The 19,241-nt window shown below is 45.1% G+C and overlaps 1 protein-coding gene across 2 annotated transcripts in view; it reads right to left on the bottom strand.

The window, feature by feature from the left end:
- Positions 1–14,659, bottom strand: part of ITGA2 (integrin subunit alpha 2) — a 54,809-nt gene extending 40,150 nt beyond the window's left edge. The window contains exon 1 of one of the 2 annotated variants that reach the window (XM_082241806.1): positions 13,975–14,659. In XM_082241806.1, coding sequence (XP_082097932.1) covers positions 13,975–14,047 — 73 coding nt within the window. In that variant the 5' untranslated portion in view covers positions 14,048–14,659. The remainder of the gene's footprint in view (positions 1–13,974) is intronic. The other variant, XM_082241807.1, reaches the window with a different exon arrangement.
- Positions 14,660–19,241: the final 4,582 nt, after the last annotated feature.

Below are 19,241 nucleotides of genomic sequence, written 5' to 3'. Positions count from 1 at the left end.
AATAATAATAAATTTTATTTATACCCCACCCTCCCCAGCCAAGACCAGGCTCAGGGCGGCTAACACCAGGTATAAAAACAATTGATTGAAATACAACTTAAAATACAAGATTAAAATACAACATTAAAATGCAGCCTCATTTCAGTAGAAACTCAAATCAAAAACTTTTTGGGGGATGAAAACGTCAATTCTTCACCAAGGCTAACTATCCAGACTGGTCCTATGTGGGCCAGAAAAAAAGCCAGGGAAGTCCCCAAGTAGGAGTTCCATCACAGAAGGAGAAAGAAAAAAGGATAAAGGGGAAGGGGATCAAGTTGATTCCAAGCCAAAGGCCAGGCGGAACAACTCTGTCTTACAGGCCCTGCGGAAAGAAATCAGGTCCTGCAGGGCCCTCGTCTCATGAGACAGAGCGTTCCACCAGGCCGGAGCCAGTGTTGAAAAGGCCCTGGCTCAGGTTGAGGCTAATCTGACTTCTTTAGGGCCCAGGACCTCTAGGGTCAAAGACACTGGCTTCAATTCCTCATGTGAAAAAACATAAATGACAGCACTCTGTATGGTTTTGCATACATAGGATCTTAAAATGTTAGAGCTGACCCCTGCTCAATGATGACTCTGTAAGTGAAGGATGGGTGTATAGCATCCTTGAAATACAATTGTCTAGCCACTGCTTAAGTATCTCCAACAAAGATGAGCTTGCCTCCCAAGGCAGTCAAACTGCTCTTCCTGTTAGGAAGTCTGTCCTAATGTTTATCTGAAAGTGGCTTCCTTTCCATTTCCTCCCACTGGTTCTAGTCCTGACCTCTGGAGAAACATAGAAGAAGTCTGTTCCGCCTTCTGTGTGCCCTCCAGATATATGAGGACATTACAGTAATTTCCTCTTCTCGTGTGATCAAGCTAAATAGAGTTAACTCCATCCCCCTTGCATGGTCCTGCCTCCACTACCCATTTTACACCAGCATAAAGTCATCCAATCACAGCTCAGTTGGCTGAGTCCCTGCTCTTCAGGGACAAGGGTTTCACATCTGTGTAGCTCCAGCTGAGCCAAGATGTTGGGCTTATGCTGGCATAGCTCAGCTGCACTGGGGATTGGCTGGCTTAAGATTGACCAGATCCTAACTTCTTTATCCCGATAGGTCTTGGGTTTGTATTGTCCTGTCAATACAGCAGTTTCAACTGTTCCTCAGACCCTATGGGGACTAGAATGGACCACTCAGCATCCTAGTTGCCTCCTCTGGGCAAGCTCCAGTTTGTCAATGTCCTTCTTAAAATGTGGTGCCCAGAACTAGCAATATGTAAAAGGTATTAAGAAGGTATTACATAAATGAGAAACAGCAAGCAACAAAGCAAGGGAAGAGGTGTCTTCAACAGCATGCAGAATTAGGACTCAGTTAAAGGTAAAGGGACCCCTGACCATTAGGTCCAGTCGTGACCAACTCTGGGATTGCGGCGCTCATCTCGCTTTACTGGCTGAGGGAGCCGGCGTACAGATTCCAGGTCATGTGGCCAGCATGACTAAGCCACTTTTGGCGAACCACAGCAGGACACGGAAACGCCGTTTACCTTCCTGCCGGAGCGATACCTATTTATCTACTTGCACTTTGATGGGTGCTCACCCCGTCGCGGGGATCCGAACCGCCGACCTTCTGATCAGCAAGTTCAAGGCTCTCTGGTTTAACCCACAGTGCCAATACACAAATGTGACACTAGATGGCGATAATCAGCTATGCCCAATTCAACATATTTTTCAAAATGTTTTTTTTAAAGCATTTTCAGAGTGTTCTTTTAATATGTGTGTAGATTCCACCTTAGTTATAACAGCAGAATGCACTTTGCACACAGTATGCTTTTTAAGGATCACAATGAAAACACAGGCTAACAATAAATGCTGCACCCTCCAGGCTATCATTTTCTCTGCTTAAGGAAGTCTCTGAGACTATTTAACAGGGTTATAGTCCACTAGCTTTTACTCAGAGTAGTCCCACTGAAATCATTGGGTCTAAAGTTGGACATGGCCAGCAATCTTAATGGATCTACTTTGAGTAACAGTCAGTTGAGTTCAGCCCATAATTATGAGGCTGTAGTCAACCAAGTCCTACTCAAAGTAGACCCATTGAAATTACGGAACCTCTTAGCCATATTCATTAACTTCAATGGGCTTACTTTGAGTGGGACTAGCATCAAATACCATCTATTCTATCGAGCTCCTGATATAGGGTGGGATTCACCAAACAAAGCCACAGGGGCTTGTGCTCATGCAATGGGTCTTTCTTCCAGAATTCTCTCGAGGGGAGGGGATCAGGAGAACTCCCAGAACAGCTTGTAGGGGGAAAGGGAAGGGGAAGGGGAAGACAGGCAATTCCTTCCAGCAAGCTGCCAATGCTTGTGCAGACAGACCTTTCTTCACAGAGTGACGTTGAACCCAGCCCACGGGCAGCAAATTCAACAAAGCTGGAGCATGTAAACTTTTATTGCCCACAGGAAGTAATACAGTAATAACACTAAGCATATCTATATATGGGCTCATGCAAAATTGCTACTGAGTGAAATAATTTGTCATCTAAAGATAAACCACCAAACCCCCCCCCCCCACAACCCCACTTCCTGTCTCATTAACTGCTGGACTGGAATTGTGTAGGAGGACAGCAAGAGACATAATAATGCCGTCATTTTCCAAACACTCCTCCTTGAAATAGTCACAACCACTTACAAATCTTTTACTGACGTTTCAGATACAAGGGGTTGGTCAATGAGCAGCTCTTGGAAAATAACCACTGGGCTCCTGTGGGGAATTGTACAGCTCAGACTGAAAGCCCTGAAGGCCAGGCACTGTTTTCCTTACTCAATATAACACAAGGGCAGCTGATCAGAGAAGAATTGTTTGTTTCTTTTAAAAGTGGTGACCCTTATTAAGATGCATAGTATATGCACATGGCACCCACAGTTTATATGTTGATTGGTTCAAGCTGCGCCCAGTGGCCAAGGAAGACCTCATGAAAATAAAATGAAAACAGGGAGATCTGATGAAGCAACTAGTGTTTCTAAGAACGAAACACTCAGATTTGTTGTGGGAATTGGGGACTTTTTAAAATGAGGACACAAACTGCTTAGATATAAGAGCTTCCTGGACAACACAACGGTGTTTGGCATTCCCAGGCAAGTCAAGGCTATGCTGTGTTGACAGTCTGGACTGAAGATGTAAACTGTTTTTTAAAGTCTTGGGTTGGTAGTGCTCTGTGAAGCTCCAATGTTTGCTTGCTATCACCAACAAATGGTATACTTTCAGCTGATTTTTAAGATGTATTCTTGTTTGTAAGTGAGGCTTTGGGACTACATCTTAGCATATTTTTTATAAAATTATAGACCTGTTTCCCATCAGAACACAGTCAAAAATATATTCATGTCCTTTATATTTATCAATTAGTAATGCCTTTCCCCCCTTTCAAGCCCACTATGTTTCCAGCATTCAATGAGCATGGACCCTTGCTTAGCAAATGCTGAATTTAAAAGCTGAATTTATAGCCATCTTTAGCGACAACGAGCTAAGGTCAAGTTCATAAGTGCATCTGACTACATACAACAGCTATGTCTTTTATGTGTGAAGCATCCATTAGAGATCAAAGAAAGAACATTCATATCACCCATCACTTTAAACACTTGAAAAGTTCACACATCTAACAGTCACCGTCTCAATTATCTTTTTGGTGCCTATTTAGGGCCTTCTATTTCCAACAAGACTTTAGAATGAAGATTTTAATGCCAGTCTGTATCTGTACCAGACCTGAAATTGTTTTTACTGTGATTGTTATTATGGTTAAATTGCTTTGGGATGTTTTATTGGAAGCAATTCATAAATGAAACTAAGCAAGTAAACAGCTTTCCTGAGCCACCTGCCACCTTGTTAATGATTTCCTGACTTAACCCTGTTCCATCCCCACCACTTGTCAGCCCCTGACTTTTTCTACCTTCCTTACCTCCATAAATCATAATAATAATATAATAATATCAATTTATTATTTATACCCCGCCCATCTGGCTAAGTTTCCCCAGCCACTCTGGGAGGCTCCCAATCGAGTATTAAAAACAATACAGCATTAAATATTAAAAACTTGCCTAAACAGGGCTGCCTTCAGATGTTTTTTTTTTAAAAAATAGGATAGTTGCTTATTTCCTTGACATCTGGGAGGGTGGGCGCCACTACCGAGAAGGCCCTCTGTCTGGTTCCCTGTAACCTTACTTCTTGCAATGAGGGAACCACCAGAAGGCCCTCGGCACTGGATCTCAATGTCCGGGCTGAATGATGCTGGTGGAGACGCTCCTTCAGGTATACAGGACTGAGGCCGTTTAGGGCTTTAAAGGTCAGCCCCAATTCTTTGAATTGTGCTCGGAAACGTACTGGGAGCCAATGCAGATCTCTGAGGACAGGTGTTATGTGGTCCCGGTGGCCACTCCTAGTCATCAGTCTAGCTGCCGCGCTCTGGATTAATTGCAGTTTCCAGGTCACCTTCAAAGGTAGCCCCGCATAGAACACATTGCAGTAGTCCAAGCGGGAGATAACTAGAGCATGCACCACTGTGGCAAGACAGTCTGCGGGCAGGTAGGGGTTTCAGCCTGCGTACCAGATTGAGTTGGTAGACAGCTGCCCTGGACACAGAATTGACCTGCACCTCCATGGACAGCTGTGAGTCCAAAATGACTCCCAGGCTGCGCACCTGATCCTTCAAATCTAACCAGGGCAGAGAGGGTGAAATGACAGCTGAGTGATACTGATGACTCTGTGACTTATAAGGTGGCTCTCTATGCCTTGGCAGCTAGGAAGTTTAGGAAGAAAGAACTGAATGGGTTAGCGGTCAATTGCAAAGGGGACTCTGAGATCTAATTTGCAAATTTTGTTTGAAAATTGTTTTTTATTCTGCATAACAAGAAATTTTTGGTGGATTTGATCATGGTTCTACTGCATATGTAGTGACTGCTTTTTCATTCTTTGGATGTTGCCATGGCCTTTGGCTAGTGCAATAAAAATTATTAAATTAAAAAATTAAAATCATTGAAGTTAGATGAGGTCTCCTCTGAATTAGAGCTTTGTATTATTATGAGAGTCTGCCTGCAATTCATCATGCTGCAAATGGTTTGAGAGAGTGCTCCTAAATCACAACTTGAAAACTAGTCTTTATAAAAAACCAACTGGAGGTGAAAAGCTGCCCCCATTCTTAATCAATTTGGCAAGATTTTGTTTATGACCTGATCCAGTGAACCCAAACAAATGAAGTGAAACATCGTGACAGCATTTGCCTTCCTAACTAAACAGATCAATAACAGTACTGGTGCAGAAGTGAACTATTTGCTAGAAATTATTTATAACTCTGTAGGTTTGCTGAATGTACACAAAATGTGATGCAAACGGAATGTGGGTATATTTGTTCTAGGATTTTTTTACTGGTTTGTACTTTGAATTAAATTGCAATGCACAGGAAATCATATTTAATATCTGTCCTAAAAAAAAAAAAAAAGAGCGAGCTAAGTTTGCTTCATACTTATTTTTAGCCTCTAAACAAATAAGGCCTTCTTCTTTTTTAATTTACATTTATAGAGTGCCAAGTCACTGAGCATCTGAATTTCAAGCAAGGAATAATACTATACAGATTTACAAGCCAGGATTTTTTGCTAGTACTGTGACACTTACATTTCTCTCAATAGAATTTACATATCCTTCTCTCCTCAACCTTCCCATCTCACCTTCCTGTACTTTGTACCCTGTACACACCTGTTAGTAACACAAGCTGCTTATTTCCAATTTCCTGTTGAATGGCAGTTGTCAGAGTACAGTAAGGCATTGTTTTGCTGGATAACAGCAAAAGTCAATTGACTTTATGTGCAACTTTCTAATATTGTGACAGAAAAATAACTTAGAATCACAGAATGATAAGGCAGCTCGGTGCAGGAATCTCACAACTACAGCATCCATGACCACGTACCCTCCTCCTGCATAGCTATTAAGAGTTGGACTGGAAGACCAGGGTTCAAATTCCCACCTGGCATAAGGTTTACTGAGTCGTTGTGAAAAGGTAGGATATAAATGTTATAGATGAATAAATAGCAGTTCCAGCAAAGGAGAGCCCAATGCCTTTATTTAAAAATAGTAAGCATATAAATATGATTTAATATTTATATTTACATTCCAATTTTCCAACAAAGAAGCTCACAATAGTCACAATACCATTAAAAACAAACATTGCAACTACCATACTATCAAACACAATAACATAAATAAAGAAAACAACAACAAATTCAGCAAAATGATACAATTCAATAAAGTCGTAGTAATTCAAAATGTCAGAAAATGTCAGAAATCATTAATCAAAATGATTAACACTATTCAATAAAGTCATAGTCATAGCTGTCAAGTGTCCCTTATTTGAAGGGACAGTCCCTTATTCCAGCGCCATGTCCCGCTGCTGTCCCTTATTGATGGATGTCCCTTAAATGTCCCTCAAATGATGTTTCTTAAATTTCAAAGGAAGCAGCTCCTCTCCCTCCCTCTCTGCTGGCCAGGAAGGAGGAAGGCTCCAACTGTGTTGCTTGGCTGTGTTGCTCACCCAATAAGAAGTCTAAGAACGACTGGGGGGTGGAGCTTGCATGCCTTGTGTGTGGCTAGTTAATGCAAGCTGAGGGGTTTTTCGAATGCTGGACGCCATTTTGTTGCACGTGCTGCTGCAAACTTTGCAGTGCAAAGCCAGGCCGGGGAGCCATCTTAAGTTGAGGCTGCATAGGCCTTGTGGTGCATGTGATTCAGATTCTATTCAGTTGAACCTCTGGTTACAAAGTAGTGTTCTTGAAGCTACCAGCATGAGTTTGACCAGACTGCAGGAGGACAGGAAGACTGGAAGGCCTGGAACACGTGAGGCTGCAGGTCCCTTATTTTGGCTGCTGGTCCCTTATTTTCAAGGCTGCTGGTCCCTTATTTTCAAATCTGTAAGTTGACAGCTATGGTCATAGTATAGGCAGCAACCATTTTGCGGGGGTGGTTCGTTCCTGGCTCCCGCATGCATTGGTGGAGCCCATGCTCTTCCCCCATTCTGCCCCAGTTCTACTCCCTTCCAGGTCCCAAAATACCCATGTGTCAGTGGCCACGCATCAATTGGCAAAATGGTCACAGCCATACAAATGGTTGGGTCCAAAGAAAACTGAACATGTAAGCAAAGCATTTCCAAGTGTCCACTTGGAAGCGGGCAGGGGAAGGAGAGAGGAGTGATTTTTAATGTTTGAAGTTTTATTCTGAATGTTTGAAGTTTAACGTTCTGTTGAAAGCCGCCCAGAGTGGCTGGGAAAACCCAGCCAGATGGGCAGGGTAGAAATAATAATAATAATAATAATAATAATAATAATAATAATAATAATAATAATAATAATAATTTGCTGATGTTCCCTTTGTGTTGCAACCTCATGCTGCACCTCATGGAATTATGAAGCATTGCCCTCAAAAGGAAGTAAAGGAAATGTGTTTCATCATACTGAAACCAGCAGAAAAAAACATTTCTGTACATTGTTTGCCTAAAATACTTTTAGGTAAACCTTTAAGGATTTTGAAGTATTGTATTGCCTCTAATCCAGCCTTAAACCTCAAGCCAGCCTTCAGAAAACGAGGAAGAAAATACAGGTATTACAGGTAACAAAACAAAACACATAAAATATCCTGATAAGGCTGACTTTGCTGCCAGCTCCAAAAATAGTAGTGCAACCACACAAAAATGCAATGTGTTTCTTGTAGATAAATAATAATAATATGAGTACTCATAGTCGTACCCATCACAAACTTGCTTCCTTCAGGCTATCTCCTTTAAATGGTGATGCTTCTTGAAGCTCTTACCAAATGCATCAGAATGTGTTTCCTCATCCCCAAACCAGAAGAAATACATCCATGTGCAATGTTTTATCTAGAATGCTTCTTCTACAGGATAGATAAACGTATTTATCAAAAAGATTTTTCTCATTTGGAGAATGAATTAAAGGGAGGGGGTACTGAGATAACCATGCATAACCTTGCGTGCATGTCTACAAAAGCCAAAAGACCACAGATAACAGTACAATGAAAAGAAGTAACCACACTTCCTCACCCCCCACTACACCTATGTTCCCTTGCCTGATCTTAGTCATCACAAGAAACCAGCAAAGTGGCTTTTTTACATGCCTGCTCTTGCTTCCCTCCAAACCATCTCACACAATCTGCAACAGTGCAGAGACTAAAATGATGTTACCTTCTGATCAACTTCCTAGTGCATCTAAATGGGTGCTTATTGTGAGATTGGTGCTTTTATTTATTCCATTAAATTTATATATAACTTGATTGTAAAAAAAAAAAGCAACAACCCTCAAAGCAGTTTACAAAAAGCAAGAACGATTAAAAAAAACTATTTAGAATATAAAATAAAACCAGCAATAAACTAAAAATGCATCCACTTTTTAGATATCTGCATAGGCTTATCTAAACAAATATGGTTTTGACAAGCACCAAAAATAGTACAATGAAGGCACCTGTCTGATATCAATAAGCAGGGAGTTCTAAAGTGACACTAAAATATCAATTTCTTTGAAATGCAGAATGGGTATTATGTTACACCTGTAACAGTGCCAGTTCCTCAGATTGAAGCAGTTGAGTAGGCCTACATCTCACAGGTAAACTAGTTCTAGGGTTGTTAAGGGCTTTGTATCCTAATAGTGGGACACGGGTGGTGCTGTGTGTTAAACCACAGAGCCTAGGACTTGCCGATCAGAAGGTCGGCGGTTCAAATCCCTGCAACGGGGTGAGCTCCCGTTGCTCGGTCCCTGCTCCTGCCCACCTAGCAATTCGAAAGCACATCAAAGTGCAAGTAGATAAATAGGTACCGCTCTGGAGGGAAGGTAAAAGGCATTTCTGTGTGCTGCTCTGGTTCACCAGAAGCGGCTTAGTCATGCTGGCCACATGACCTGTACGCTGTACACAGCTGTATGCTGGCTCCCTCAGCCAGTAAAGCGAGATGAGCGCCGCAACCCCAGAGTCGGCCACGAGTGAACCTAATGGTCAGGGGTCCCTTTACCTTTACCTTTATACTAATAGTAACACATTGACACTTTCTATGCATACGTGTTTTGTTCAGCATCTACACAACATCACTGGCATGAAAATGCCTGTCTACATTCCCCCATTCCTGCCTTCCAGGGGAAATCTTGTATGTAAAAAGTAAAACTGTTGCCAGCAGCTCATTTGCAATGGCCCACCTGCAAACTAAGTTGGACATGCCTGATTTAGAGCAAGTCTCTTCTCCCAGTGCAGCTGCAGAAGACCTGGCCCACAATGTTTGGGCAGGTTCCCCTAGCTCTCTTGTGAGACTTGCTTGGGGGGAAAGGTGAAGGAGGCTGCAGTGGGGAGGATGGGAAGGGGAAGATCAGTTACGTGGGCTTTCTGCCAGCGAAACACTGGCTACAACCCTCTCTCTTTCAGTGGCTAACAATGATTAAAGGATTAAACACAGAAATATTGACTGCTCTGCATACATGGGCCCTTAAACAATATGCCCCAAAACAAGCGAAGCATATGCTGCTGGCATGGAGCAGCATGTAGAACTCTGATCGGAATGCAGCTTGTGTCCTGTCTGCATTTCAACACGGTAACCATGGAAATGGGGACAAGCCTGCACAAAGCCAAACAATGGAAACCTTGAAATGAGTAAGTGAAAATGACAACAGGGAATTGTGAATGTTCAAGACTTTTCAGAGTGCTAATGGCTTGGTCTAGCCTTCTGAAGTAAAAACAACTTAGAAACCCATATATATATATATATATATATATATATATATATATCCCCTCTGCGCACAAATTTAATTACATTCAATTTGTTTTGAAACCTTTTTAATACAGTGGTACCTCGGGTTACGTACACTTCAGGTTACAGACTCCACTAACCCAGAAATATTACCTCAGGTTAAGAATTTTGCTTCAGGATGAGAACAGAAATCGTGCTCCGGCAACGCAGCGGCAGCAGGAGGCCCCATTAGCTAAAGTGGTGCTTCAGGTTAAGAACAGTTTCAGGTTAAGAACGGACCTCCGGAACAAATTAAGTACTTAACCTGAGGTACCACTGTATTTACATCTGCCTGCTAATAAAGTTGCAATTCAGCTTAGAAATTATCTGAAAAGGGGTTGTCTAGATACATTTTAAAAGTACATACAGTGGTACCTCGGGTTAAGAACTTAATTCGTTCCGGAGGTCCGTTCTTAACCTGAAACTGTTCTTAACCTGAAGCACCACTTTAGCTAATGGGGCCTCCCGCTGCTGCCGCACCGCCAGAGCACGATTTCTGTTCTCGTCCTGAAGCAAAGTTCTTAACCCGAGGTACTATTTCTGGGCTAGCGAAGACTGTAACCTGAAGCGTCTGTAACCTGAAGCGTCTGTAATCCAAGGTACCACTGTACTTCTTGTCCTTTACATATTATCTGATTTCATTTGCAAAATGTTGTTGAATGCTGCTGTGGGGACTCAGGTCTTGATTGTGGGCTTCCCACAGCCATCTGGTTAACCATTATGGTCTGTGAACCACTTAATTCAAGTAACCCAGAACTTCTGTATTTGCACTGTATTTGCTTTTACTGACAATGAAAATCATGGCTGTTTTGACAGGCTAAGCAGGCCTTGTCCCTCAACATTTATCAGTGAAAGGGGCAGGGGCCTTCCTCAGTGACATGGCCTAGGGTCCATAATATGGTGATGTGTTTCAGGGGTGCCAAGTTAAATAAAATATTGGGGGGGGGCAGATAAGCCCCACCCCACATAATCACATGACGCGGCACACACACCATTTGAATGACAATGCCCATTAACTTTGGGGCCCCCAGGCCCTTCAAATATTTTATTGGGGGGCTGAAGGGACCTTAGCCTCTAGGAGTTGGCTCCTATGATGGGTTTAATTATAACGCTTGACTCTGAAGGTTAAAAAACATTTTCTTTTTCTCATAACGGTGAAAGATTGGGTTTTCATCAGTTGCCTCAAGTCTAAATGCAAAATCAGGGTGAATGCTGAACCTGACCTGAGGTGAAAGCTGACAAGACTTCACAGTACTTTCTCACAACAAAAACTGGCACATCCATCATATTAGCAAAGCAAGACTATGGTTGTTAAAATTTGTGGTTTGTGGTTTGCTTTGGTTCTACAGTGGTCCACCAAGTCCCCCAGCAATTTCCATGTGGTCCACGCACACACAAAGTTTGAGAACTGCTGATCTACACTGTTTTGACAGTATTGGTACACACTGTCACTCTAGGCTGGGTGCTTTTACAATGTGAATTGGTGCTTTTGTTTATAGTCCAAATACTCTCACCATGAGAATAAAAGCCAGATTAGACAAAAATGCAGATAGAACATTTCATGAACTGAGACTTCATCCTTTCTTGGGGGGGGGGGGGAATCACAGGGTGGTTTTCATGCCACAATTCTTCCAAAAGGTTAATGCCTTTTGTATCTGATTTCATTCCCTCTGGCACTGCATTCCACAATGTTTCCCATAGTTACTGAAATAACATGTTGTAACTTCTTACAGGTAAATGTTTTTGCATGCCATCCAACTCCACCATTAGCTCAGAAGGATTTAAAAAAAACCTGATTTTTACAATCTGGAAACGTTGAAGGAAAATGCTATGACATGAGAATATCGCAGCTGCTGTTCCCATAAAAATATGTGTAAACTTATCCAAAAACACAAGGCAGTTTAGATTTCCAAACTTTACATTCATCTTGGCCCAAGGATGAACATGGCATGTAAGATAACCTCAAGTTTAGATTATTATTTAAAGTTATTCAACTATAAAGGATTTTTTAAAAACCACCTTAAGGTTCTTAAACCTATAATTACATGATCATTACTACACCAATATCTCCATATTTCAGAACTAGGACCTGAAAGAATACAGTGGTTTGCTTAAACTAGGGGTGGGCATTCCAGATCTTGTTGGACTCCATCAGTCCCAGCTTTGTTGTTGTTGACATTTTACAACATGATCTCCTATTCCAGGCCAGAAAATACGGTATGAAATAAGAGTAAGGACAGGAATCTTTCTGAGCCTGTGCAGAATGCCTCTCCCCCACCATGATTGGCTACAGGGTATTGCGAGACTTCTAGGTGTTAAACCAGCAGCAGTTAGCATGGTGGAAATGTTTACATGACCTCCCAACACTGTGGTGTATCTGAAGCAAAAGGGTGAGAAGTGAGTCGGCAGTGAGGTCAGTGTGGTGCAAATGTACTGCTGGGGGTGCTGTATTGCCTCTGCCAGTGCATTCACACTGTGCTGCCCTCACCATTGTCTCAGCCCTACTCTTCTGCCTCCTGGTGTGCTGCAGCAGCACTGGTGACAGGAGGTCAGGCAAGCATCACTGCCCTGCTGAATGCTGCTGTGCGAGGAGGTGAGGAACACAAGCTGAAGGAACACCCCAGAGTCTGCTGTCTAGACAAGTGGTGCAAGCAAGCCTAGTCATACATGTCAAAGTCAAAAGCAACACCACCACTTCATCTAGCTCTCAGTAGTATAACCAAAGTGTTGCTTTATTGTTTCTTAGGGAAGAGCTGTAGCTCAGTGGTGGAGCATCTGCATTGCCCAGATTCAATCCCTGTCATCCCCTTGTAGGGTTGATTCCAAACTTTTGGCCATCAACTGGAGATAAGAGTTGGTTTGCTGTAGTGGCTAAGAGTATGAGCCATCAAGTCCCTGTTTAAAATTATTTCACTTTAGCCATTAATTCACTAGGACCTCAATCCTACATGCTTATCTGGGTGTAAGTCTCATGGGTGGCTTACTCCTGAGGTAACACGTTAAGGATCACATGGCAATATAAACATACCGGACTACCTTGCAAGAATGCTGTAATAATTACTGAGCTAAAATGGTTCCAACAGTTGAGAGCTAGTACAGAAATGCTAGAGGGGTTGTTTTAAAAACAAAAAGCAAATTAGTAATAATTATTCCGCCCAAGGAGTCCAAGGGAGCATACCCAAATTCTCTTCCCATTTTATCTTCACACCTGCCCTGCAGGGTAGCCTAGGCTGAGAGTGTCTGGGATAAGGTCCCCAAGCAAGTGTCATGTCTGAATGGGGATCAGTCTCCCCAGCCCAAGAAGAAACCCTGCACCCACATCGGCTGCCTAGATTTATAATCTCTTCCTCTTCATCTACACCCTTGGTCTATATATAATCCACAACAATTTATTGTTGTGGTTATAAAGACAACTCAGTCAGTAGACCATGAAGTTCTTAATCTCAGGGTTGTGGGTTCAAGCCCCACAGTGAGCAAAAGATCCCTACATTTCAGGGGGTTGGACTAGATGACCCTCGTGTTTCTTTCCAACACTTACAATTCTATGATAATAGAATTCTATGATACCAATAACAAACTTAGTTGGTCTCTAAGGTGCTACTGGAAGGGATTTTTTAAAATTTTGTTTTGACTATGGCAGACCAACACGGCTACCTACCTGTAACTAATTCTATGATAGTCTATGAAGATCCAGCCCAAATCCAAAAAGACTGTCAAGTCTCACAGGTTTCAACAGAAGACAGTTAAAAGTGCCATTCACACACACCATGATTGACAGCAGTGCGACTAAGTTTTCCAGATCCACCAAAAGTCAAGCCCATTAATTTCAATAGGCCTGCTCTAAGTAAAACTTAGCTGAATGGCATCCTGCGTTTTCACCAGCAGAGAAGAGGTTTGTTTGTGTTTTTCTCCCGGAAAGATTTACAAACGGAGCCCAATATGAGACTTTTCTTTCCGATGCTGGGGGGTTTTTGGGGGGGGGGGTGAGCAAAGAGGCGCCCTTGCTTTGCAAGCGCCGCGCATCCCGCTGCAGTTCAGGACTTGGCAGAAGAAGCGCGTCCGGAGGCGACAGCAGAAGCTCCTGCCCTGCTGCAGCGGGCGAGCTCCCACCTGCCCGACAAGAAAGCCGCCGACTTACCTGAGCTGAGCAGCAGCAGCAGCAGCAGGCGCTTCACAGCCAGGCAGCTCTCATAGCGTCCTCTCGCGCCCATAGTTCCCAGCGGAGAGGGGACCGCGCTGGCGACTGTACCAAGCCGAAGAAAGAGAGAGGGGAGGAGGGTCGAGGCGAGGGCGCAAGGTGCAGCTCGGCCGCGGCAGGCGAGTGAAACGAGCTGCGCGAGCCACCAGAAGTCGTGAGAGGGCAGGGCAGCTCCGCCCACCGCCGGCCACCCCCGCCACGCTCCTGCTGGTGGAAGGAGCCCCCAGGGAGAGAAGGCGGCAGCCCCTCCCCGTTTCCCTCGCCAACAAACACCTCCTGCGGACCGACGTCGCCGCCCAGAGACAAAAAGTCTCTCAGGGCCCGCGTTTTCCCGCCACAAGCGCGCGAGCTTCCTTCATTCACCTGCCTCGTAACTCGAACTCCGAGCACGCCCCCCTCTGAAAGCTCAACTTTTTCGCCTCGCAGGCCGGCCAGGAGTGACGAAAACGGGCGGCTGTTTCGGTTGGCGCCCGTGGTGCTGCCAGGGCAGGACTTTAGGGCGGATGGCCAGGACCCTATTCGGCGCAACTCTATTTTAAAGCCAGTGAAGTAACATCTAAAGAGAAGTGAACATCAGAAAAAGGAGGTTCTGTGTCTAAAACAACCCTGAGGTGCCAGCCTGATTCTTTTCGAACTACAGCTCCTGCCAGCAGGGCCAATGGTCAGGGGCGCCGACTTATAAAAAATATTGGGGGGGCCCATACCGGGGTCCTGCCGCTGGTTCGCTTGGGTAGCCGGGAGAACGCAGTTCGAGGTGGCGGTGTTGGGGAGAGACCCTCGCTCAGGGCGCCACTAGACTTGGCGGCCGGCGGCCTATTTGGGGGGTTTTGGAGCGTATTTCGGCGGAGCGATTGGGGAGGAGGGGGCTTGTTGCCGGATTCTTCAGCTGGGCCGGAGATCCGCTGCTGGGGGGTCCCTGGGCCGAGTTGTGAGCACGGCCTGCTGAAGGGAGATCCAGCCGATTGCGCGACGGGGACTGCCGGGGCTCTCCGGCTAGGGCGCGCGGCTGGCTGGCTGGCGAGGGAGCAGGTGGGGAGGAGGCGGGGGTCCTCACTCTCTTAGGAAATGCACCCGCGCGCCCGATTGCCACGAAGTCCGAAGGGTGCGTGTGTGGAATTAAAAAGCAAAAACGAGATACGGGCAGGGCAGGCAAAGAGTTTTCTGCAAGAGGATGGAGGGCAGGTTGAAGAGAAAATCACTCAGGATGAGACAGTCAAATCAGCCATGATAAAATGGGCTCAGGATATTGGGTATAACATCATGTTTGAGGACTGGGAAAGGTTATGGACCACCGGAATGAAATTCACGGCATGTAATGCCTTGAAGGAAAATATTATGAAAATGATTTATAGGTGGTACATGACCCCAGTCAAGCTTGCAAAAATATATCACCTGTCTGATAATAAATGTTGGAAATGTAAGGAGGCTGAAGGGACATTCTTTCACCTCTGGTGGACTTGTCCAAAAGTGAAGGCCTTCTGGGAAATGATCTATAATGAGTTAAAAAAGGTATTTAAGTATACCTTTCCCAAGAAACCAGAGGCCTTCCTCTTGGGCATTGTTGGCCAGAAAGTGTTAAAGAAGGATAGAACTTTCTTTATGTATGCAACTACAGCAGCAAGAATACTTATCGCAAAATATTGGAAGACACAAGATTTGCCCACACTGGAAGAGTGGCAGACGCAATTGATGGACTACATGGAACTGGCTGAAATGACTGGCAGAATCCGAGATTTGGGAGAAGAAACAACGGAAGAGGACTGGGAAAAATTTAAGGACTATTTACAAAAACAATATAAGTTGTATGAATGTTAAAAATTTACACGATTCGGAAACTATAGCTTCAGCAATTAGATTTGGGAAACAGGAAATTATATTTTAAGTAAGAAAAGGTCAAAATCTAAGGTAATACTATGTTTAATTTAAGATATAAGTAACTGATGAAAAGTATGTTAAATTTAGAGGTATAGTATTTGAAAAGTACAAAATAAGGTACGAAACAAGGTAATAATTTGCTGATATCTTTATTATAAAGAATGCAGGGTAAGGGAGATGCGAGGAAGTCCAGTTAGTTATATAAAAAATGTGTTGAATGGTTGGTTTTCTTTTCTTCTTTTTCTTTTTTTCTTTTTCTTGTTCTTTTACTTTTTTCTTCAGTGTATGTTTCTAACTTTGTATTTGAAACCTTAATAAAATATTTATAAAAAAAGAAGAAGAGAAAATCCTTTCGCTTTTCTGGGGCTCAGGGAAGTCTCAGAGCCGGAGGTTGGGGAAGGGACCCCCTTTGCTCTGCCCTCTTCTCCCGTCTTAGATTCACATGGGGGTCCCCGCCCAAGCTTGCCTGGCCACCGGGCCACACAAGGGCCGCGCTCTACGCGGCACACCTTGCTAGCCGCGCAGCTGTCCTCCGCGGCTGCGGAGCGGCCCTGCGCCGGTGCCCAGCCCCTCTGGGGGCCGCTGCGGTGCCAATGACAAGCGGGCGACGTCGCGGGCGGGGAAGGCGTCGCTTTCTTTCCCGATCCTTCATCCTCCGAGTCTTCCAGCCCTTTTTTGGGTTGGAAGCTCGTCTCGTTCGCCCTTCTCCTTTCTTCACCCTGCGCGCAATTTTCCTCCCTCGTCTCCCTCCCCATTTCTCCTTCCTGACTGACTGACTGACTGACGGGCTTGGGCTCGGGCTCAGGCTCCGGGTCGGGCTCGGGCTCAGGCTCGGGCTCGGGCTCCGGGTCGGGCTCAGGCTCAGGCTCGGGCTCGGGCAGCCACAGCGTCGGCGGTGTTGGCGATCGGCGGCGCGGGGGGATGGCCCTCCCGGGGGAGCCGGCGCTGCTCAATGGGGTTGCCAAGGAGACAGGCCGGCCGCCCTCCTCCCCCGGCCCGGCGCCCCCCGCCGCGCCGGTGCCCGTTATCGAGCTGGTGCGCGCCGGGCGCCCTATAAAAGCCGCGGACGCGCCCACCGCCGCCCGAGATTATTGGGGGGGCTGAGCCCCCCCAAACGAATTTTTGAGGGGGCTCGGGCCCCCTCAAGCCCCATGGAGTCGGCGCCTATGCCAATGGTCAAGGATGGTGGGATGTGTACTAGTCCAACAACCTAGAGGGCTGCACCAGGTGGGCAAAGACTCGTGTGAAATCCCTTAATGCGCCCATTAGTGCCTTCTTGAGGATGACTAAGAATGTGTGGGCTTTTTGTTACCGCTTCTCCACAGAATTTTCCTAGTATGCTGTACCTGCCTGTTCATGCCCACTTTTGCCACTGCATGCAAAAGAGACGCCCAGCAGAGGACCATTTTTGCACCATAGTTTCCTTTGAGATATCCGTCACCTAAGCTTCCATAAACAGATGTAAGGAAGCTCCTTCCTCTGTCTGAGAACTGGCTTAGTGTCGGGATCTATGATGTGAGTCTGGAAGTCCCAAGGCTGAAATTTTGCCTTCATCACAAAGCTGGCTGGCCTTCCAAGCCATAACTTTTTCAGTGTCGCCTTTTCCACCTGCACTATAGGCATAATTATACTAGCCTATAATTTTCAGGGGTGCTGTGAGGATTACATTAAGTTCATATAGGCACTGGCAGCCATTTTAAAACAAGGGTTATTATGTCAGTTCTAAACGGACCCCTAGCTAATAATCTGGCTATTGCATTTTGAACCAGTTGCAGTTTTCCAAGTTGTCTTCAATGGAAGTCCCACACACAGCTATTTGCAATAATCCAGTCTGGAAGTAAACTGAGTGTGGAGTACCGTGGCCAAATCATCTCTTTCCGAAAGGGGCTGCAGTTGGGAAGATGGAAAGTGTTGCCCTAGAGGGACACAAGAGTAATGAGGACAAGAGGTGCTCTCACATGCTACCAAAAAAAAAAAAAAGTCAAGGAGCTTTGGATGGTTAAGTCCAGTCAAAGGCGACTATGGGGTTGTGGCGCTCATCTTGCTTTCAGGCCGAGGGAGCCGGCGTTTGTCCACAGGCCAGGTCATGTGGACAGCATGACTAAACCGCTTCTGGCACAACGGAGCACCATAACGGAAACCAGAGTGCACGAAAATGCCATTTACCTTCCCACTGCAGCAGTACCTACCAGTACAGTGGTACCTTGGGTTAAGTACTTAATTCGTTCCAGAGGTCTGTTCTTAACCTGAAACTGTTCTTAACCTGAAGCACACTTTAGCTAATGGGGTTTCCTGTTGCCACCGCACTGCCGGAGCACAATTTCTGTTCTTATCCTGAAACAAAGTTCTTAACCCGAGGTACTATTTCTGGGTTAGCGGAGTCTGTAACCTGAAGCATCTGTAACCTGAAGTGTGTGTAACCCGAGGTACCACTGTATTTATCTTCTTGCATTGGTGTGCTTTCGAACTGCTAGGTTGGCAGGAGCTGGGACAGAGCAAGGGAGCTCACCCCGTCACGGGGATTTGAACTGCTGACCTTCCGATCAGGAAGCCCAAGAGGCTCAGTGGTTTAGACCACAGCACCACCTGTGTCTATGGCTCAGGTTTTTCTGACAGGTGCACCCTAGAGACCATAATAAGAGTTCCCTGAAATATGCACACCAGTACTAGTACCCTTTGTAGAGCTGCAATTTCCAGAGTGATTTAACGATCCTCTCTTCCCAGGGAACTTTGAGAATTGTGGTTCTGTGAGCGGAAATGGCATTTCTTGACAACTCGGAGCACCCTTAACAAACCACAGCTCCCATAATTCTTTTGGGGGAGCCACGACTATTAAAGTGGTGTAATAGTTATTTAAATGTATGGTGCATATGCAACCCATATTGTATAAATAGATGAACAGGGACGTGGGTGGCACTGTGTGTTAAACCACAGTGCCTAGGACTTGCCAATCAGAAGGTCGGCAGTTCAAATCCCTGCGCCGGGGTGAGCTCCTGTTGCTCGGTCCCTGCTCCTGCCAACCTAGCAGTTCAAAAGCACGTCAAAGTGCAAGTAGATAAATAGGTACCGCTCCGGCGGGAAGGTAAACGGCGTTTCCGTGCGCTGCTCTGGTTTGTCAGAAGTGGCTTAGTCATGCTGGCCACATGACCTGGAAGCTGTATGCTGGCTCCCTTGGCCAATAAAGCGAGACGAGCGCTGCAACCCCAGAGTTGGTCACGACTGGACCTAATGGTCAGGGGTCCCTTTACCTTTAATAGTTATTTAAATGTATGGTGCATATGCAACCCATATTGTATACTGTAAATAGATGAACAGAAAGAACAGCAACAACA

Source organism: Podarcis vaucheri (genome assembly GCF_965113315.1).
Source record: "Podarcis vaucheri genome assembly, chromosome: 11".
Lineage (NCBI taxonomy): Eukaryota > Metazoa > Chordata > Lepidosauria > Squamata > Lacertidae > Podarcis > Podarcis vaucheri.
This window is presented reverse-complemented; position numbering and strand designations above follow the sequence as displayed.